The sequence below is a fragment of the Ranitomeya imitator genome, chromosome 3 (assembly GCF_032444005.1).
Source record: "Ranitomeya imitator isolate aRanImi1 chromosome 3, aRanImi1.pri, whole genome shotgun sequence".
Lineage (NCBI taxonomy): Eukaryota > Metazoa > Chordata > Amphibia > Anura > Dendrobatidae > Ranitomeya > Ranitomeya imitator.
The window spans coordinates 60255831-60279548 of NC_091284.1; the positions used below are offsets into that span (position 1 = coordinate 60255831).

At 47.9% G+C, this 23718-nt stretch overlaps 1 protein-coding gene across 6 annotated transcripts in view; it reads right to left on the reverse strand.

Annotated features, from left to right (window-relative positions):
- Nucleotides 1-22349, reverse strand: part of USP25 (ubiquitin specific peptidase 25) — a 115278-nt gene extending 92929 nt beyond the window's left edge. For 3 of the 6 annotated variants that reach the window (XM_069760897.1, XM_069760896.1, XM_069760894.1), the window contains exons 1-2: nucleotides 22058-22311; nucleotides 2311-2388 (exon numbers count right to left, since the gene is read on the reverse strand). In XM_069760897.1, coding sequence (XP_069616998.1) covers nucleotides 2311-2388; nucleotides 22058-22099 — 120 coding nt within the window. In that variant the 5' untranslated portion in view covers nucleotides 22100-22311. Of the gene's footprint in view, nucleotides 1-2310; nucleotides 2389-22057 lie in introns of all 6 variants that reach the window. The other 3 variants (XM_069760893.1, XM_069760898.1, XM_069760895.1) reach the window with 3 other exon arrangements.
- Nucleotides 22350-23718: the final 1369 nt, after the last annotated feature.

The following is a 23718-nucleotide window of genomic DNA, read 5'->3' on the forward strand; positions in this document are numbered from 1 at the left end:
GCAGGATGGCAGCAGCACATGACAGAACGGGCGCAGGATGGGAGCAGCACATGACAGAACGGGCGCAGGATGGCAGCAGCACATGACAGAACGGGCGCAGGATGGCAGCAGCACATGACAGAACGGGCGCAGGATGGCAGCAGCACATGACAGAACGGGCGCAGGATGGCAGCAGCACATGACAGAACGGGCGCAGGATGGCAGCAGCACATGACAGAACGGGCGCAGGATGGCAGCAGCAGATGACAGAACGGGGACGCAGGATGGGAGCAGCAAATGACAGAACGGGCGCAGGATGGGAGCAGCAAATGACAGGATGGGAGCAGCAAATGACAGAATGGAGGCGCAGGATGGGAGCAGCACATGACAGAACGGGGGCGCAGGATGGGAGCAGCACATGACAGGATGGGGGCGCAGGATGGAGCAGCACATACCAGGATGGAGACCATATACCAATATAAATGCTCGCCACCCGGGCGTAGAACGGGTTCAATAGCTAGTACCATATAACTAAATATATACCATTTATCTCCTCAATTACTCTCAGAATGCAGAACATCACATTCACCTTCATTCCTAGGAGACGCAGATCTAGATCTCACGTTTATCTTACCGGCCGTCCACACCCTGCATTGTTCACTACATACCGAATACCCTGCGTGGTGCCAAGTTGTAGGGACGGCCCTGACCTCCTCCCTCCGCAGCCTCATCACACAAATGTCAGCACACTCAGGCTATACGCCATCTGATCACTACTCTGCCAGGGGGGCAAACTACGTGAAGAAGCATTTCACTCAATATACAAAAATAATCCCTGGGTTATTCCTGAAGTAACCTCCACAGGGGTTTCTCCACCAAAGACATTTTTCAGCCACGGACAGGCCAGGTAAGGCCTGACCACTGAGACCGCTACCAACTCTGAGCATAACGTCCTCTGTGGGGCATAAGCCGCGGGGTATGGTCAGTTGCCAGAGCCCGGGGCAAGGCAAGTAATGTGCCTCTAACCTTATATTAATGTCCCTTAAAAAAATAAAAAATGTATGATGTCCATTAGTACCCTCCTCCAATAGTAATAATACCCCCTTCATGCCATCCCTCCCCGCACAGGTGGTCTAATGCAGTGACTTCATTCCATCGTGGATGTCGCGGTTTTGCAGAGTCAATGGCCAACATGACGTAGAGTGGTGGAACCAATGGCTCATTTCTTCTACTACTGGATCCAACCGTATCGGCATCGTGTTGACTTGATGCTCAAAGTGCGGCTTGTTTTGTGCACTGCCCATAATCTTCAGCGATAGAGTTGCCACTTCTCCAAGAAGTTTTTTAGAAACATTGCACCTTTAAAGAGCTTTGCAACCAAGGCAGCTGACCCTCTAGTGGCCACCCACCCTACGTCACCAGTGGTGGTCATCATGAGGACCTCGGCTCAACCCACTGATGGCCAAGTAACGTCTCCATTAGTCAAATAGGCAGCCAACAGTCAAAAAAAGCACGACCACTCCAGCCATGTTCTCATGGACATGGTGGTCAAAATGAAGACAATGGGAAAACGTTAATAAAGGGGTATTTTATCCCCTTGCTGATAACACCGGCAGAAGCAAAGCCTTCCTAGACGTGGACTACCACCAGTCACATGAAACTCTGCTCATGTAGCACATTGATGGGCCGCGTCTGCCAGAGCATCATTCTAATTCTGGGGTGTCATGATCATGACGACGTCCAGAAGTCCAAACAGAAAATATAGGGTGGGCTGGTCATCATGAGACTCTGGCGTTAGGGGGAAACTGATGAAACACCGCATCTTTTTGGAGCGATTTTGGAAAATCATGGCAAAAAAAAAAAAAAGACGTAGTTTTATTGCCATATCTTAACAGAGCATTAAAGTGGGAAAAAGTTCATCACAATCCAGAAAATAACAGGTTTTGTGCCAAAATATAATAGCGCCCATGAATAATATATTTTACAATTTCTCTTATCCGAAGCTTTTTCTAGAAACGTTTCAAACTGTTGAAAGATGCTTAAAAGGCATCAAACTAAAAAAATTTCCACACTTATTTTGGCGTAATTTGTTGCATTTTACTTTGCAAACCTCTAACGCCAAGGCCCCACGATGGGCCAAGGATGAGTTTTTAATGCTGCGTCCTTACAGTTCCAGCAAAGTGGATGGGATTCATAGAGGTCGCACGCCCGCCTAATTTATGCAATAGGGGCAGAAAATCTGCAGCATGAAAGACTCGCCAGGTGCTCATCGTCAGAACGTCGCCTAAGGGGGTTTGATATCTGGAGTTTAGAGAATAGTGAAATACTCACTTTCAGTGCGTGCTGAAGTACTTGAAGATCATTAATGCCCGTGATCTCCCGCAGCTGATTTATGAATGTCTGCTGGTGCTAGAACACAAAAATAGGTAGACACATTAGTACAAGAACTTCCGGAGAGATTACCATTACTTTTCACAGCAGTTGGAAAGCAAGACACAGGTTTTCTGCACTGACATCTAGTGGACAGTACGACAACTGCAACAATGGGCAAACTGCTTAATCCCATAAAATCAACTGTAGAACACAATTTTCTTTTGAAAAGTAACTATCATTTGACTTTTTAGGAGTTATACCTCCTTATATGTCCCGGGACCCCCACAGATTGCTGAAAGACCTGCTTGGGAATCACGCAGCTCAGCAGCCAGAAGCGTTGCTGGATGACTGCACCGAACCTGCCCGTAACAATAGAGCTACCCTTGCGATTTGCCAGTCTGCGGCATATTCTGCATGGCTTTTATACTAACTGGGCTAAATCGCCAGTTGATTAATTTAATCTTCAGAAGGGGGCGGAGATTAGCTGGTGGGCCTAACATGCCAGAGGGGAGAGGCTCCTGCTGCAGCCAGTTGTTTAACAGCCAGACACACAACAGTGATGAATAGAAGGAGAGAGGGGTTAAGATTAAGTGCTGGGATAATATAAATGCAGTGTTCTGTTAATTTATTAAAATACGTAAAAAAATAAAAAAAACTGTAGAAGCAATAAGGTATAAATTCTGGATTTCAGATATTCCACAGCTGCTCTGCGGTATACAGAAGTTTGCCTTTTTCAGAAGACAAACTCCACAGTTGGTGGCAATAATCTTCTTATTCTTCCCTGATAACGTGAATGGAAAATTAGTTTATTCTCATTTTCACTTGACCATAACAGAACGCTTTGTTTTGGCAACGAGGATACAATGACGACATCTACAAAACTTCCTTCCTGAAGTTGAATGAGGATATAAGCATTGATTTTTTTTTTTTACTATAGATTTTTTTTTCCTTTAGTCAAAAAAAAAAAAAAAAAATTGTATTTCCTACCAATTAGCAAATAACTTTCCTATGTATTTCTAGTATTTTAATGGGTTCCATTAGGGCACAAGTCACCTGGCTTGTAGAGACGTGGCTGAAAGCTGTGCGCACATGAATGCCACTGCGGGATTCACACACATCTATTAAGTGGATTTTTAATACTGACTACATATACACCTGCACAACCACCCGGCCATTAACAATAATGATAATCAATTTTTAAAAAATCTGTTTGAAACAGGCTGCCTGCCGGAAGTATAGTAAGCATCATTTAAGTAATAACATTATTACAATAATCATCCGATATAGTGGATCTTGGGGAAAAAAAAAAAACATTTAAATGGTTTGATTTCTTTGGATGGGTTGTGACCGCCATCTGGTGAGATTTTCATGTCAATAGCACCTTTAGAAATACATTCACTTAGAAAATTGGTTCAATATTTATTTCACACGCTGTATACACACACCTATATATCTCTCTTTATCTGGGGTACAGGGCAAATTAGCCTAATTAAAAATAAAGTAGATTTCTTATTTTTTTTCAAGGTAAGACATGCAGGTGCAGGGATTTGAACTTATTTTTTAAGTACGCCGAAGACACTTGTTTATCACCCGAGCATGCCCCAATAACGTTCACTGCTCATTAATTATAATACAAAAGCGTTTGAGATAGTTGCAAAAAAAAAAAAAAACGACCACCACAAATATCAGTAACAAACGGTTTTTAACCACAGACAAAAAAACAACAAACAGTTAAATCAAATAGACTAGTGCAAAATGTATAACACACATGTACGGAGCACCATGTACATTACTCGGGGCCTAATAATTACTGGGGGCGCGGAATGTCAAGTGAGAAAGTGAAGAGAGGTTGCCGTAGATGATAGAACCAGGACAGTGAGGGCTGAACAAATAGTCTACATAAAATACAAAAAACAACTTGGAAGAAAAGGGGAAGCAGAGTATTCAAATATCTACAACAATCTATCTATATAATCGTCTAAGGGGCACTTCCGTCTGTCTGTCTGTAACGGAAACAGTCCGGCTGTGAATTCGCCCCTTCCTACTGTCTGTCAGTGCCCCCTCCAGTCAGCGCTCACACAGGGTTAATGGCTGCGTTACATCGCGCTATGCCGCGGTGTAACGCAGTCTGTTACCGCCGCTATTAACCCTGTGTGACCAACTTTTTACTATTGATGCTGCCTATGCAGCATCAATAGTAAAAAGATCTAATGTTAAAAATAATTTAAAAAAATAAAAAATCATTATATTCTCACCTTCCGGCGCCTTTCCCGCTGCTCCTCGCGACGCTCCAGTCCATGCATTGCGGTCTCGCGAGACCGCAATGCATTCTTGGGACCGGAGCGTCGCGAGGAGCATCGCTAAACGCCTCGCCTGGATCCGGGGGCCGACAGAGGTGAGTATGGTGCCCACATTGCTATATACTATGTCGGCTGTGTTATATACTGCGTGGCTGCTATATACTACATCACTGTGCTATATACTACTTGGCTGTGCTATATACTACGTGGCTGCTATAAACTACGTGTTACGTATATACTACATGGGCTGTGTTATATACTGTGCTATAGACTACGTGGGCTGTGCTATAGCCTACGTGGGCTGTGCTATAGACTACGTGGGCTGTGCTATAGACTACGTGGGCTGTGCTATAGACTACGTGGGCTGTGCTATAGACTACGTGGGCTGTGCTATAGACTACGTGGGCTGTGTTATATACTACGTAGGCTGTGTTATATACTACATCACTGTGTTATATACTACGTGGCTGTGCTATATATTAGGTGGGCAGCGTTATGTATTACATGGCTGCGATATACTACGTGACTGCTATATACAACGTGGCTATCTGTTATATATTACGTGGCTGCTATATATTACGTCGCTGTGTTATATACTACATGGGCTGTGTTATATACTATGTGGCTGCTATATACTACATCGCTGTGTTATATACTGCATGCCTGTGCTATCTATTGCGTGGGCTGTGTTATCTACTACATCGCTGTGTTATGTACTACATCGCTGTGCTCTATACTATGTGGCTGCTATATACTATGCGGCCGGCCACGACCAATCAGCGATATTGCAGCGGGATTTCAACCATGCTTCGCTGATTGGTCGCGGCCAGCCGGGTGCGACCAATCAGCGATATTAGCACGGAATTTAACCCCCACTCACAGCGCAACGTACATACATATTCTAGAATACCCAATGCTTTAGAATCGGGCCACCATCTAGTCTATTATATTCCGATTATTTTTTCTATCACAAGTTTGTGTGTTTGTGTCTATGCACGCACTGTATATATCCACAAACTTGTGAAAGAAGAAAAGGGGAAGCCGAATATTCAAATGTACAGAAATCTAGAATGATACAAAACAGTTCCAGTTTCCATGTAAACGCACCACAAGTACGATGTACAAACCAAAACCACACTATTAATACAAAGACCTAAAGCTGTGCTAATTTTAGACCGGAAAGATTTCTGATTTCACGGAATGCAGAACATAAAATTATGTTTTTTAAATAATGAAAAGGGTAAAAAAAAAAAAAAGACAAAACCTAAAGTATCTTTACATAAAATATCAGGAAAGTTATAAATAAAATAAACAATGCTGTGTCCACTCTGATTACCAAGTTCCATTATAATAATCTAAAGACACAAACTATGGAAAAAAAAAAGCTTCAAACTTTTTTTCTACCAATTTTCAATTGTCTCCTACTATTAAAACAGTTTTCCAACACCATGAAATTTTTACAGACAATTGACAGTTATATAAAATGGAGGAGAGCCAGAAGAAGCGTGTACTCAGGCGAAACATCTTTTGATCGTTCGTTTTAAGGTTCGGCTGACCATCCGATGACCTAATAAAATTGCATTTTTATGGATATGACAATGGGGAGTGCCGCTTTCTGTGTTTTCTACATTCTGCCTTCCAAGGTTTAAGCTCTATCTTTTTAAAGCTGAGCACTGCAAGATCCGGGCATAGGTTCCAAATATTTTGGATGATTCTGTTTCCTTTGGATTGGGGTGTGTAAGCAATGCCAGTGTTTCCTCTTTGTTCACCTTCAAGCATATAAAAAAAACAAAAAAAACAAGTAAATCTTACCTAATCAACTTTCTGTGGTTTATTTACCAGGTTTCAGGGATGACCAAGGCCAGGGATTGCCTGCAGCGGTCACAAAACATTCTTGCAGTAGAATGATCTGAGACCAACAGTGTACCAGGGAAATGTTGGTGCAGTGAGCAAAACTCTTATTTTAGATTATTAGCAGTGACTTTCCAAAAATAAAAAATCCTGAGGATGGAAAACTCCTTCAAGATTATCAGGTCTCCATTTTGGGATTCTACTGGAACAGGACTTAAAGGGGTTATCTGGTGGCGTCCAGCGCAATCACTTCTGCACCGACTGAATAAGCGTACGGGGTTGATGTGTAGCTTATTGAGCGAGGGGGCACTAAGGAGAGTGACGGTGGCGTGTAGACAATATTTTATAGCTGCAGACAAGTTAAAGGCCAGTGATGAGCAATGAAGCTGCAGCAGGAGCGGCCGCACTTATTTTCTCTCATAACGCCAATGGCCTATTTTTTTTCTGAATTCTTTTAGAACCTCTTAATAAAGAGGGATATGGTGCTGTCAGTAATGTGCTATACAGGGGGACATTGTGGGGGGTATAATATAGTACTTTTTTCCCCATTTGGTAGTAATCCTATTCGCACAGTATGACACAGCATTTGGCGGTATTACAACTCCCCGCTGTCGACTTATTCCACATGTGACGGGCGCAGCATTTTTTAATTCTCAAGTTATAGATTCAATTTCGTATTCGACATATTTCCCGTCTGGGAGACCTCTGCCAAATCCTATGTGCATAGTGTGACCTGGCACATCGCAGTATCCCATGACCGCCACCTGTTCCCCCCACACTTTACATTATAAGGTTTCACTGCCACGTCTGCCGCGCACCGTGCCAAAGAGCGAATACATCGGACGGCGGTTAACCTTTCCGGGATGGCTGGCGTCTCTCCGATCAAAAAGAAAACATCCTTTGCTGCAGCATTTTATATACTTTCTGGGCTGACGGAACGCATACAATGGTGGCCATATTCGAGGCAGAGGTCAGCCAGGCAGTTCGCACACACTGATTTCCCGGCTGAGCCAAGTATGCGCATTACTTCAGATGAATTGATAAGTGGCTGCCAGAAAAACCCAAGACCGCTCATCTCACTGGGAAACAGTCGGAAATTCTACACTGGGAATGAGGAGACGCAGTCCGACCATTGGTGGCACAAACACTCAAAATGGCGGCAGCGTGTATGGAGAGAACCTAGCAGGCAAGAAAATAAGCAGAACCCCATTACTCCTCACAATATACCATTTTAAATCTTTTAATTGGTAAAAAGACCCAGTCGTGGGAATGATGTCAGTCAGCAACAGGGGGTCCTAAATGAGAAGTCGGATTGTAGCCGTGTACTATTCATCATAAGCCCCAAAACAGCTTCATTAGAATGTATTTCCAGAACAAAGAAGGATCTTGGGAAGCTGATAACTTCTAGGCGACAAGAGTTCGGAAAATAAAGAAATACTGACCAGGTACCTCCTGTAATAACACGTACTACCATGGTATTACACTGCGCCGAGGATATTACTGCCATCACTGAGGCCTCCCTCAGTCATCAGCTCATGTGAGGAAAATCGGTCAAAGTTTCATCAGGGTTTTAGATCAGATCATATTTTCTGAGAAAATTAAAAAAAATATACAGTTTCTCTACATTCTCTCATCAGTCAGACAGAACTCTGATGGACAGGACTCCGATGCTGATTATCACTGACACACAGACTTTTATTACAGAGTTTGCTCCGACAGTTGGATCATTACTGACCAGGTCTCCATGATTTTGTATGGACCATTCGGTATTTCTAGAAGCTTGTACGCCATTTCTCCCATTCAAAGCTCAGAATGGTGTATTAGTACATAGCAAGTTCGCTCTATGCTGTGCAGTTTCATCTTTGGCATCGGCACTAGTGATGAGGGAGCGTGCTGGGGATAAGGTGTTATCTGAGCATGCTCAGTAGCTAATAGAGTGTCTTCGGCGTGCTCGAATACTATGTTGTCCCCGCGGCTGCACGTCTCACAGATATTCAATAGCACGGATTGCCTGTTTGTTAGGCCATCCCTTCACGTGTTACGTCCGTCTAACAGCCACGGCAACTCGAACATAGTTTTGGAGCATGTCGAAGATACAATTGTAGGGCGTCTAGACAGTTCTCTGGGATACAAATAGATCGGTAGCACAAATACCTCCGCCATCCTGTGTATGTCAATGTCTCAGGTCGGGTAAAAACGATCACTCTGGAGTCCAGGCCGCTTATCTCAGAGGATGGCACAGACTGGACACATTGGCGTAATCTCCATGGCATTTGGGAATTCCTATTCATTTCTATGGGATATCCACTTCTGTGAGTATTTTTTTTTCCAGAAAAGGTTGTGAAAAACATTTGATGTACATTATAAAAAAAAAAAAAAAAAAAAAAAAAAAGTCACTGAATATTTACTGTCCAATAAAAAAAAAAAAATAAAAAACGCGCAAAAGTGCTTCAGAAGAAAAACTACGAAATTTGAGTTTTTTCTCAAGCGGTTTCTGCTTGAAAAATGTGAAGCTTTTTTTTACGCTTTAAAAAGGAACTGTGTGAACATAGCCACAGCCTAGGTGTCAATTTTTAGAGTGGGGATGGGGTTCTGCATGATGAACCTACCCCTCCTTTTTAAAATCAACAACAGAATCCATACAGACCCCATAATATTCAATGGGGTCTAACTTATGGAAATGCAAATGGAAGCAATTTTGGACATGAATTCCATTTGTCAGTTCCTAAATCGGAACAGACGATCGATATTTCCAAATCAGGTTGTCGGCCCCGACCATAGGACGGTACAGGTTATCGGCCCCGGCCATAGGACAATACAGGTTGTCGGCCCCGGCCATAGGACGGTACAGGTTGTCGGCCCCCAGCAATAGGTCGGTGCAGGTTGTCGGCCCCCGGCCATAGGTCGGTACAGGTTGTCGGCCCCCGGCCATAGGACGGTACGGGTTATCGGCCCCCCGGCAATAGGACGGTACAGGTTGTCGGCCCCAGCCATAGGACGGTACAGGTTGTCGGCCCAGGCCATAGGACGGTACAGGTTATCGGCCCCGGCCATAGGTCGGTACAGGTTGTCGGCCCCCAGCAATAGGTCGGTGCAGGTTGTCGGCCCCCGGCCATAGGTCGGTACAGGTTGTCGGCCCCCGGCCATAGGACGGTACGGGTTATCGGCCCCCGGCAATAGGACGGTACAGGTTGTCGGCCCCAGCCATAGGACGGTACAGGTTGTCGGCCCCCGGCCATAGGTCAGTACAGGTTGTCAGCCCCGGCCATAGGACGGTACAGGTTGCCCGCCTTTAAACGTAAACAAAAATGTTCTTATTTCCCATCAGAAGGCAGACATCTTGAAAATTGGGAGAAAAAAAGAACAATGTATATTAGGAAGTTCAGAACTAAAGGGTTTAAAGGGATTATCCCATGAACATCGTTTATCACTTATCCACACATGTAGGATCGGTGGTGGGTCCGTGCACTCAGTGAGCGCATGCTCTGATTCCCGACTCCTCTCTAAAAAACCTTGCTATACGTTCAGGTGTAGTGAGTGGTGGCCACAGAGTGTCAGTGTGTGGCCACCACTCACTTTACCTAGAAGTGTAGAGGGCGAGTTTACAGAGGACATCGGCGTGCCCACACTGACACTCAGTCCGTCCCAGGGTTCCTCCAGTGTCGCTGTGCAAGAACAGAGAACAGAGTTTGGGAAGACATTGCAGTAAGAAAGTGCGTGTTGTCTACCAAGGTTAGGGACAGCACAAAATTTGCAAATCATTCGGCGCAAAACTGCACCAAGACATTGGCCACCCTTGTTTGCATATGGATTAAAGGTATAATTTTGTGCACGTACCACCATCATGGATGTTACTGGTATGATTCTTATAGGGGCTCTATGTACACTGCTCAAAAAAAAAAGGGAACACTTAAACAGAATAAAACTCCAAGTAAATCAAACGAAAGGAAGCAACACTGTTTGACAATCAATTTCACACGCTGTTGTGCAAATGGAATAGACAACAGATGGAAATTATTGGCAATTATCAAGACACCCTCAATAAAGGAGTGGTTCTGCAGGTGGGGACCACAGACCACATCTCAGTACCAATGCTTTCTGGCTGATGTTTTGGTCACTTTTGAATGTTGGATGTGCTTTAACACTCGTGGTAGCATGAGAAGGACTCTACCACCCACACAAGTGGCTCAGGTAGTGCAGCTCCTCCAGGATGGCACATCAATGCGAGCTGTGGCAAGGTTTGCTGTGTGTCAGCGTAGTGTCCAGAGGCTGGAGGTGCTACCAGGAGACAGGCCAGTACACCAGGAGACGTGGAGGGGGCTGTAGGAGGGCAACAACCCAGCAGCAGGACCGCTACCTCCGCCTTTGTGCAAGGAGGAACAGGAGGAGCACTGCCAGAGCCCTGCAAAATGACCTCCAGCAGGCCACAAATGTGCATGTGTCTGCACAAACGGTTAGAAACTGAGTCCATGAAGATGGCCTGAGTGCCCGACGTCCACAGATGGGGGTTGTGCTCACAGCTCAACACCGTGCAGGACGCTTGGCATTTGCCACAGAACACCAAGATTGGCAAATTCGCCACTGGCACCCTGTGCTCTTCACAGATGAAAGCAGGTTCACACTGAGCACATGTGACAGAAGTGACAGAGTCTGGAGATGCCGTGGAGAGTGATCTTCTGCCTGCAACATCCTTCAGCATGACCGGTTTGGCAGTGGGTCAGTAACGATGTGGGGTGGCATTTCTTTGGAGGGCCGCACAGCCCTCCATGTGCTCACCAGAGGTAGCCTGCCTGCCATTAGGTGAGACGAGAACCTCAGACCCCTAGTGAGACCATATGCTGGTGCGGTTGGCCCTGGGTTCCTCCTAATGCAGGACAATGCCAGACCTCATGTGGCTGGAGTGTGTCAGCAGTTCCTGCAAGATGAAGCTATGGACTGGCCCGCCCGTTCCCCAGACCTGAATCCGATTGAACAAATCTGGGACATCATGTCTCGCACCATCCACCAATGTCACGTTGCACCACAGACTGCCCAGGAGTTGGCGGATGCTTTAGTCCAGGTCTGGGAGGAGATCCCTCAGGAGACCATCCATTGCCTCATCAGGAGCATGCCCAGGCATTGTAGGGAGGTCATACAGGCACGTGGAGGCCACACACACTACTGAGCATCATTTCATTATCTTGAGGCATTTCCATTGAAGCTGGATCAGACTGTAATTTAATTGTCCACGTTGATTTGAGTATCATTCCAAATCCAAACCTCCGTAGGATATTCATTTTGATTTACATTGATCATTTTTAGGTTTTATTGTTCTCAACACATTCCATTATGTAATGAAAAATGATTTGCAACTGAAATATTTCATTCAGTGATATCTAGGATGTGGGATTTTAGTGTTCCCTTTATTTTTTTGGAGCAGTGTATATTTAAATAGTTTAATTTGAAGTTTGGGGGGTAAGACTCCTTTAATGTCTATTTATCAAATCTTCAAAACCTTAAACAACCTGTGAGCAAGTGTGTCTCATTTTGAAAAAAATAAATAAAAATAAAAAAATAATATGTGCACAGAGTTTTTAGGAACAGGTCCACTTCAAAAACCACCTAAACAAACTGCTTAGAAAACACTTGAAAGACTCTCCTGTAAAACCACTTCAGTGTTCATGTGTTCAGTGTTTTGATCATTTGTTCCGCTTCAAGTTTTGAAAACACCTGGTACAAAAAAAAAATATATAAAAAGTGCATGTAATCTCTCTGAAGCGGAGCGGCTCCTGGTGGATTCGGCACTAAACTAAGCACTGTGCAATCAACAGGGCAGCGCAAGAAATTATCTCCACCGTATCCTAAGGGCTCATGCAGACGTCCTTGCAAATCGGTCTGAGCATGGACCACAATGCCCAGGAGTCCTGGTCCAAGCATGAAAGCTTCAGATTTATCCCTGACGTTCGGGTCGGGGGAGCCACGGCCGGCCAATGCACTGGAATCTGTGCTCGGGCAGATTCGCAGGAACGATAGCATGGGCCTGCACAGTCCTTGTAAAATCAGATGGCATCAGAGTAACTTACTGATTTATTTCACGGACCCATAGACTTGCATTGGCGGGTTTGATCCAACACTGATCAATATCGATCATGTCTCCCGGATTCTGGGCAGACATCTTGGTCAGATTATTGGAGGTATGAGTGCCATCTGTGAAAAACACTGCATCTCAAAAAATAGGAATTTAAACAATAGACCATTTTCTGATTACACTTTCCCTTTAAAGAGGACTAAAGCGGCCAAGCGTTGCTCTTCTTTGTTCCAGCTGATCCAGTAAGTTTTCGTTGCTTGTTGCATAAATGCATTATATGGTCCCAGAGTAGGGATGAGTGACTGTGCTCCGATAAGGTGTTATCTCGGCATGCTCGGGTGCTAACCGAGTGACTCTGGCCAGCTCTAAATGTATGCTCGAATCCCCGCAGTTGCATATCTCGTGGCAGTTCGGCAGCCACAGAACATGCAGAGATAGCCTGATTCTTAAACAATCCCTGCATGTGTTGCAGCTGTCGAACAGCCACGAGGCATGCAGCCGCAGGGAGTCAAATATATTTTTTAGAGCACACCAAAGACCTTCGGTTAGCACCCGAGCATGCTGAGATAACACCTTATTTCAGCACAACTGCTCATCACTATTCCACAGATATGGATCCCTTTATTTAGTGCCCCAGTATCCAGTAAACGTGACTTTAAATGACCTGGTAAGAAAGCGTCTTACAGGGATCATATACAAGTAAAACAACTTACATATGAACATGTACATAAAAATACATTATATACAGAACATATAATTACAGTGTCTCACACTTGCCTCTAAAATACCATGACGGTGTTGAGGACCCTACTATGTAAGGGCTCATTCACACCGATTTTCAGATAGCACTATGATATATTGGGCCACGCACATCTCCATATTGTTCCTTGCACCAAGTGGTTTGCAGAAAATATCAGAGACATGTCCAATTTCGATCTGAGGCTCAAAATTGTCAATGCAAGTCAATGGATAATGGAAAAAAAAATTAGACCACACTAGGATGATATCGGAGTACAGCGCGATTTTCACAGACTATCAGAAAAGAGAAGAAGGTGAAGAAACGTTTTTTTTTTCCTCCAAGTATTAGAAAAACAGATGACACTCGGACCAAACTGACCGGAATAATTATCGGTCTGCTTTTTTTGTACGTGGAAAAAATGGTGTGTGAATGCGTCCAAAAGCAGGTGAACTATGAACTTAGAATTAGGGCTGACCATTATTGATCTTACAGCCCCCAAAAAATCCCTTTACTATAGGAAGTCGACAACTAGCAATAGATTGCTAGGCTTGTCTATTCCCTCCTTGTCCCAACTGTCCTCAGCACAACTCTGTATACACAAGGGGGGAGGAGGAGGATGCGCGGCCACCCAAGGGGGAGGATGCACGGCCACCCAAGGGGGAGGGGGATGCACGGCCACCCAAGGGGGGGGAGGATGCACGGCCACCCAAGGGGGGGGGGGGGAGGAGGATGCACGGCCACCCAGGGGGGGAGGATGCACGGCCACCCAAGGGGGGGGAGGATGCACGGCCACCCAAGGGGGGGGGGGAGGAGGATGCACGGCCACCCAGGGGGGGGGGGGGGATGCACGGCCAACCCAAGAGGGGGAGGATGCACGGCCACCCAAGGGGGGGGGGGAGGATGCACAGCCAACCCAGGGGGGGGGGGGGGGAGGACGCCCAGCCACCCAAGGGGGGAGGAGGATGCCCGGCCACCCAAGGGGGGAGGAGGATGCCCGGCCACCCAAGGGGGGAGGAGGATGCACAGTCACCCAAGGATCTGTTTAGGCCTGCGCAAAAAATTTATCACTGGTCGGGCAATAAAACAACTGTGTGAATGGGCCTTAAAAAGGGACCTGTTAGATGATTACATATTTAATTATAGACCATTCCCATAAGTGAAAATTGTGCTTGGTTAACATGGCGACGTTTGAGAGAAAAGATACTTGAAGGGTTCAGTCACACTAGTGTAGATTCACTCATGTTGGGATGATTATGCTAATGACACTCAGCTCAAGCTCTGTCACAGTGTGATCCGAGTGTCAACTGAGTGGGATCAGATACATCATGAAAATCTCAGCACAGGTGTGGAAAAGACGGAGAACGTAATTTCTCCAACCTCTCCATGGTCTCTCGTACAGCAGACTGCACTCAGATGACATCCGCGTGCAGTCTGACGTTTCACACACAAACTTGTAAGGGTGTGTGATTCCATTTTCGGAGCCGCTTGCAGTGATTGTTTTGTCATGCTGAAAAAATAAAATTGAAGATCTGCGCTGCCTCATAATAAAACACTGGGCGAGTACTATCAGAGAAAACATCGCACAGCAATCGGCCATGGTAGACGGTAGTGTATGCGAGCCCTAAAACAGACGACTAGACAGAGACATGTCCCCCGTTGGCTTCTACATGACTCCCTCTTCCTTCCCTGCGTGCGCATAAGCAGAAACCTGACAATCTAGCCAAGCAGGGTGAAGCCAGGGGGCCATACCTCCGTGACTTGTCCGTTTTAAAAGGGAATGTGTCATCAGAAAATGCTGTTTAAATCAGGTTTTTTATGCTGCATGTAATTTCTACATTTAGGTTTTGTTTTTTTTTTTATTAAATCTTGCATGCAGTTTTCACACGGGTCACTTGGGTTTTTTGTTTTGTGTTTTTTTTTTTTTAATCAAACTTCCTTTTCTTTCAGAAAACATATGTACAATGCCACAATGGTTAAACCCTAACCCTATCTTTTGTATTGAAGCATCTAATGATTGGGTGTAAAGATCATTCTGAGGGGAAGCAGGTGAGCTGTGACACCACCAATCATGCTTGGTGGATCCTGTGCCATCAGCTGCATATAGAGATGTTACTGCATTAAAAGAGGTCTGGATACACATGATGAGAGCATTATACTGCCTCTGTACAAATCCCTAGTTAGACCGCACATGGAGTACTGTGTCCAGTTTTGGGCACCGGTGCTCAGGAAGGATATAATGAAACTAGAGTGAGTACAAAGGAGGGCAACAACATTAATAAAGGGGATGGGGGAACTACAATAACCAGACAGATTAGCAAACTTAGGATTATTTAGTCTAGAAAAAAGACGACTGAGGGGCGATTCAATAACCATGTATAAGTATATAAGGGGACAATACAAATATCTCGCTGAGGATCTGTTTATACCAAGGAAGGTGACGGGCACAAGGGGGCATTCTTTGCGTCTGGAGGAGAGAAGGTTTTTCCACCAACATAGAAGAGGATTCTTTACTGTTAGGGCAGTGAGAATCTGGAATTGCTTGCCTGAGGAGGTGGTGATGGCGAACTCAGTCGAGGGGTTCAAGAGAGGCCTGGATGTCTTCCTGCAGCAGAACAATATTGTATCTTACAGTTATTAGGTTCTTTAGAAGGACGTAGATCTGGGGATTATTTCTGACGGAATATTGGCTGAACTGGATGAACAAATGTCTTTTTTCAGCCTTGCTAACTATGTTACTATGATATCTCTGTAATCCTGCCTCTGCGGATAATGAAACTGCTGTAATCACTTCCTGAAAGGACATGATTTTGGAGCCTAAAAAGGCATCAGTGGCCAGTGAGAAATATAGCAAGACTAATTTTGTTTTTGTTTTTATAAAAAAATAATGTTTTAAAGTAAGTTTTCTGGGAAGCTCTACAACGTTCTAGACAAACACATTTACGATGCCTCCGTCATTCTCCGATTTGTGATGCCCGTGGATTGGGTGGCATAAATCATCCGACCGCTTCGCTTTAACCTGCATGGAAGTGAGCACAGAAGAATAAAATCCACAAGCGGTCAGCGAGCGCACCACGCCAAATCTACGAGCTCACATGTTCCGCACCAGCCTCACGTTCTCTACCACCGCCCGGCCCAACCTGAAACATGTACTTGCCTTAGGACTCATGCCCTCGTCAACGACAAAAGATAAAAACAGAGACCATTTTTCATCAGGTTGCGGAATTTGTTTTCATAGGGTTTTTTGGGGGGGTTTGTTTGGGTGACAGCTATTACCATCTGTGTAATAATAAAAAAAAAATATTGGGATTCATCAAGTCAGAGAAAAATCAACCATACACGAGCACTGTCCATATCTTGGTCATTTTGGGGCGACTTCTGCAAAATATGGACGGGAGCAGTACACAAAAACACAGACCCATAGAATAATAGTGAACAAAACGCGCATAAATACTGATGTATGTGAACAAGCCCAAGGCCGGTATCGCATAACACACATAGCAGAACACACACATAGCAAAATAAGAAAAAGTGCGGTGGCCAAGGCGGACGCGGATTTAGCCGTTATGTCTCATAGCATATACATAAAGTGAAAGGTCCAATCTCCACTGGAGTTTTTCTGTTATACGCAGTAACCAAGAGAAATATCACCCATTACCACCCGTCTCTGTATGCCACGATGAAAAGCCACAGAGTGCAGCGGTCGCCCACTAGCTACAGGGACTGAGGGATAAATGACTGGAGGCATTCATGGACAGAATGGTGGCGCAGTGGCTATCACTGTTGCTCTGCAGCACTGGGGTCCTGGGTTCAAATCCCACCAAGGACACCATCTGCAAGGAGTCTGTATGTTCTCCCCATGTTTGCTTGGGTTTCCTACGGGTTCTCCAGTTTCTTCCCACATTCCAAAGACATACTGATAGGGAATATGGATTGTGAGCCCCAATGGGGACAATGATGTCTGTAAAGTGCTGTGGAATTAATGGCGCTATATATTAATGAGTAAATAAAATTAACCCCGAAAGGGTCAGACTGTGGAGAAAACATGAGGCTTGTCAGGAGAGGTATGGTTTCTGAAAATGATAGAAGGTGCATCCATGTATAATGGGGGTCCAAAAAGATTATGATGAAGATAGATAGACAGATACAAAATAGATAGACTTAAAAGGGACCTTGTTAATAAGTTTGGGGGAAGAAATCCACCAACATATCATTATGCAGCTCAAATATAGCGCTTAGTAAGGGAAGTAAGAATTTCTGCATTCTGGAAAAGACAACGTTACATCACAATGATAGGCTGTCACCCAACTTTCCCAAACTCCAGAGAGACAAATCTGTGCAGTGATATAGCAGGACAGGCTGGCGTTGAAATCCAGGCACCACAGTCGGGGTGAGTAGCTGGAATACTGACTATCAGGGCATCGCCCAGCTCAGAGAGAAGACTCAGTGTGCACTCGGACCACACAATGACTAAACATCTGCGCTTATATAAGAGCTGCGATTTGGCTGAAAAATAAATAAAACAATCAGTGGTAATGCAGGTCACACGGGAGTCACAAGGAGTACGTTGAAGTCTATGGGGGCTTAGTGGTGTCCCACGCTGCGTTCATGCCTTCTGTCAGGGATTTTTGCCAACCTCTACCAGAAGGCCTTACAGCAGCACGTGGACCAACACTGCGGCTACATAGTGACTTTGGTGGGACACAGGTCACATGGACAGATCCTTGTAGGCCGTCACTGCAGTGCAGGTGAATGGGGGGTCGCACTTTGCCACGACAAGTCGCAGAAAACCACAGCGATTCGGACTTGCAGTGATTTGCGGCTGGCAATATAACCCCGTTCATGGCTTGTTAGTGGCACCCAGCCGCGAGACGTGTCGCACCAAAATCGCTATAAATCCCGGGCCCTGCGCTCTGCAGTCTACGATTTCTTGCAGAAGCCGACGGTACAGGAGAAAGCAGTCGCTGCCATTTCCTCCACATAGAGCCGCGATACAGAGATTACAAGAATACGGCACAAATCTGTGCCAACTACAGGTCAGGGGAGCCCCGGCACCGTCACGCTGTATAACACCCGCTTATTACGCCCCCGCTATTGTAAATGACCCCATCTTCTGCTGCCGGAGTCCTCACATTAGTTTGCAAACAGGCCGGGGAGTGACAGCAGCGCCTCACCCCAGCTCCAGGATTAGGCTTCTAGACCACGAGCTGGAATAAACAGAGAAGCCGGCGGTGCCGTCACCGCACACGGCCACGACCTGCCCCCCACCCCCAGGGGCTGCAACATCAGACCCTGCGCTCATCATGGTGGACAGATCGTTAGCACACAAGGGCCAAAGCCAGGGGCCACCGGGGGATGAAAGGGTCAGCAACAATGTATCATCCAGCACATCACATGGACAGATATAGGGGGCTCCAGCCGCAGAGACCCCAATAGTATCCATAGGGCCAAACACCATGTATCACATGGACAGATATAGGGGGCTCCAGCCGCAGAGACCCCAACAGTGTCCATAGGGCCAAACACCATGTATCATATGGACAGATATAGGGGGCTCCAGCCGCAAAGACCCCAACAGTGTCCATAGGGCCAAACACCATGTATCACATGGACAGATATAGGGGGCTCCAGCCGCAGAGACCCCAACAGTGTCCATAGGGCCAAGCACCATGTATCACATGGACAGATATAGGGGGCTCCAGCCGCAGAGACCCCAACAGTGTCCATAGGGCCAAACACCATGTATCACATGGACAGATATAGGGGGCTCCAGCCGCAGATACCCCAACAGTGTCCATAGGGCCAAACACCATGTATCATATGGACAGATATAGGGGGCTCCAGCCGCAAAGACCCCAACAGTGTCCATAGGGCCAAACACCATGTATCACATGGACAGATATAGGGGGCTCCAGCCGCAGAGACCCCAACAGTGTCCATAGGGCCAAACACCATGTATCACATGGACAGATATAGGGGGCTCCAGCCGCAGAGACCCCAACAGTGTCCATAGGGCCAAGCACCATGTATCACATGGACAGATATAGGGGGCCCCAGCCGCAGGGACCCCAACAGTGTCCATAGGGCCAAACACCATGTATCACATGGACAGATATAGGGGGCTCCAGCCGCAGAGACCCCAACAGTGTCCATAGGGCCAAACACCATGTATCACATGGACAGATATAGGGGGCTCCAGCCGCAGAGACCCCAACAGTGTCCATAGGGCCAAACACCATGTATCACATGGACAGATATAGGGGGCTCCAGCCGCAGAGACCCCAACAGTGTCCATAGGGCCAAGCACCATGTATCACATGGACAGATATAGGGGGCCCCAGCCGCAGGGACCCCAACAGTGTCCATAGGGCCAAACACCATGTATCACATGGACAGATATAGGGGGCTCCAGCCGCAGAGACCCCAACAGTGTCCATAGGGCCAAACACCATGTATCACATGGACAGATATAGGGGGCTCCAGCCGCAGAGACCCCAACACCATGTATCACATGGACAGATATAGGGGGCTCCAGCCGCAGAGACCCCAACAGTGTCCATAGGGCCAAGCACCATGTATCACATGGACAGATATAGGGGGCTCCAGCCACAGAGACCCCCAACAGTGTCCATAGGGCCGGACACCATGTATCACATGGACAGATATAGGGGGCTCCAGCCGCAGAGACCCCCAACAGTGTCCATAGGGCCGGACAACATGTATCACATGGACAGATATAGGGGGCTCCAGCCGCAGAGACCCCAACAGTGTCCATAGGGCCATACACCATGTATCACATGGACAGATATAGGGGGCCCCAGCCGCAGAGACCCCAACAGTGTCCATAGGGCCAAGAACCATGTATCACATGGACAGATATAGGGGGCTCCAGCCGCAGAGACCCCAACAGTGTCCATAGGGCCATACACCATGTATCACATGGACAGATATAGGGGGCCCCAGCCGCAGAGACCCCAACAGTGTCCATAGGGCCAAGAACCATGTATCACATGGACAGATATAGGGGGCTCCAGCCACAGAGACCCCCAACAGTGTCCATAGGGCCGGACACCATGTATCACATGGACAGATATAAGGGGCTCCAGCCGCAGAGACCCCAACAGTGTCCATAGGGCCACACACCATGTATCACATGGACAGATATAGGGGGCTCCAGCCGCAGAGACCCCAACAATGTCCATAGGGCCACACACCATGTATCACATGGACAGATATAGGGGGCCCCAGCCGCAGAGACCCCAACAGTGTCCATAGGGCCAAGAACCATGTATCACATGGACAGATATAGGGGGCTCCAGCCGCAGAGACCCCAACAGTGTCCATAGGGCCACACACCATGTATCACATGGACAGATATAGGGGGCTCCAGCCGCAGAGACCCCAACAGTGTCCATAGGGCCAAACACCATGTATCACATGGACACATATAGGGGGCTCCAGCCGCAGAGACCCCGACAGTGTCCATAGGGTCGGACACCATGTATCATATGTACAGATATAGGGGGCTCCAGCCACTGAGGACCCCCACTATAGAGCAAGCTCCGAGGCCCAGTGCCTTCCTTCTGGCTGTGCAGCGCTGCAGACTATGCTGGCGCCATACACATTCCCCTGCAGTAGCGGATGGCACCACAGCTCAGCAGTGCCCGCCCCTGGCACACACTATCCCCCTGCACACAATTTGGGGGGTCCACTGACTGGCAGAGCAGGAAATGAAGGCGGTGCACGGGGGAAGTGCCTGTGAGGGCAGCATGCCGGGCACTGGGCACACAGCAGGGGCAGCCGGGCACTGGGCACACAGCAGGGGCAGCCGGGCACTGGGCACACAGCAGGGGCAGCCGGGCACTGGGCACACAGCAGGGGCAGCCGGGCACTGGGCACACAGCAGGGGCAGCCGGGCACTGGGCACACAGCAGGGGCAGCCGGGTACTGGGCACACAGCAGGGGCAGCCGGGTACTGGGCACACAGCAGGGGCAGCCAGGCACTGGGCACACAGCAGGGGCAGCCGGGTACTGGGCACACAGCAGGGGCAGCCAGGCACTGGGCACACAGCAGGGGCAGCCGGGCACTGGGCACACAGCAGGGGCAGCCGGGCACTGGGCACACAGCAGGGGCAGCCGGGTACTGGGCACACAGCAGGGGCAGCCGGGCACCGGGCACACAGCAGGGGCAGCCGGGCACCGGGCACACAGCAGGGGCAGCCGGGCACCGGGCACACAGCAGGGGCAGCCGGGCACCGGGCACACAGCAGGGGCAGCCGGGCACCGGGCACACAGCAGGGGCAGCCGGGCACCGGGCACACAGCAGGGGCAGCCGGGTACAGGGCACACAGCAGGGGCAGCCGGGTACAGGGCACACAGCAGGGGCAGCCGGGTACAGGGCACACAGCAGGGGCAGCCGGGCACTGGGCACACAGCAGGGGCAGCCGGGCACTGGGCACACAGCAGGGGCAGCCGGGTACTGGGCACACAGCAGGGGCAGCCGGGCACTGGGCACACAGCAGGGGCAGCCGGGTATTGGGCACACAGCAGGGGCAGCCGGGTACAGGGCACACAGCAGGGGCAGCCGGGTACTGGGCACACAGCAGGGGCAGCCAGGCACTGGGCACACAGCAGGGGCAGCCGGGTACTGGGCACACAGCAGGGGCAGCAGGGCACTGGGCACACAGCAGGGGCAGCCGGGCACTGGGCACACAGCAGGGGCAGCCGGGCACACAGCAGGGCGGCTCATACCTTCTGGGAGTTCTGCTGCAGGACATTTTGCTCCACGGTCATGGCCCAGCTCCTCCCCTCCTCCCGCAGCTTCTGCTGAGATCCGGAGCACGGGGCAGCGGCTGCAGAGTGACCGGGTGTCAGGACAGCCGGGCGGGCACATGAGCCATGCACTGCGGGGGTCCTGCAGCCGGGAATAGACGCCCCAAGCTGGCTGCAATTGCGGCTTCCGACACCGCCCGAGTCTCCCAGCGGCGGCCGCTTCACCACTCCCACTCCTCACATGTCCAGCAGGGGGCGGCCGCTCTCCGGCAGTGCAATTCTGCTCATGTCCAGTAGGGGGCGACCGTCCCGGAGCGCTCACCGTTCCCCGCACCCACTGATACTGCGCGTTGCTCACTATGGCGGCCGTGCGCTCACACTACTCTATGGTTATTATGGCGTCTCCTGTGAGCCTCCGCCGTGTGGATAGGCCGCCGCGGCCACTGACATAACGAGAATGGCGGCGAGTACAGGAGCTGCCCATAGACTCCACATAGTAGACTCCTACAAAGCGGCTGGAGGGGAGGAGGGCCTGCTCTAAGGCCTGAGAGCAGGAGCAAGTGTCACTGGCCGGGCAGTGTGGATAGGGGGGAAGAAATAACGCACACACACACATAAAACTAGAGACCAGGGCTGTGGAGAGTCGGTGACATCCAAACCTCTGACTCCACGACTCCCTCAGACATGGCTCATCTGTTTAAGCGTTTTTGCCGCGATTTCCCATGCGGAAACGCGTATTACAAGCAGCATCCTATTAGTTTCGAATGCATTCCGCATTTGTGCACCTGCAGCGAAAACACATTGCGATAAAAAACGCAGCATGTTCCTTATTTTTGCGGAATGGCGGCAATTCCACACCCATAGACATGCATTAGCAAAATGTGTCACACGTCAAAAACGTGTATAAAATGCGTCTGAATCCGCATGCGTTTTTCCTGACGAGGGTCTGCAGAGTTGAAGCAGAAAATTCTGTAACGTGGGCAAATAGCCTAAGTGATAAATTTACTGTGGTAAAATGGTAACATCAGGCTTTTAATCATAATTATGATACAATAATAATTTTATTTAAATAGCGCCAACATATTCCGCAGCACTTTACATTATAGAGGGGACTTGTACAGACAATAGACATTACAGCATAACAGAAATCTCAGATCAAAACAGATACCAGGAGGAATGAGGGCCCTGCTCGCAAGCTTACAAACTATAGGAAAAGGGGAGACACGAGAGGTGGATGGTAACAATTGCTTTAGTTATTCGGACCAGCCATAGAGTAAGGCTCAGGTGTTCATGTAAAGCTGAATGAACCAGTAATCAAACCGTTTAGATAGAACAGAAAATATATTTATTGGAATACAACTTTAGAACAAAAAACTTTTTGATATTTAGAATTTATTCACTGTGCAGTAAGTGGAAAAAAAAACAGTTCTCAACAAAAACGTACTGAATAGCATTTGTGCAGTGTATGAATTTGTTCTGAGAAATAGTATCGCCTCCATCGGATCCTCCTTTATAGATGACCTCAAATCTGACCTAATTATTTTAAGGCTAGAGAACAACCGCTCTACACCAACTCGGGATGGTGGCAAAGCAGTGACCACGTGGGCGACATCTCTAACAATTTCAGGGCATAAAGGAAT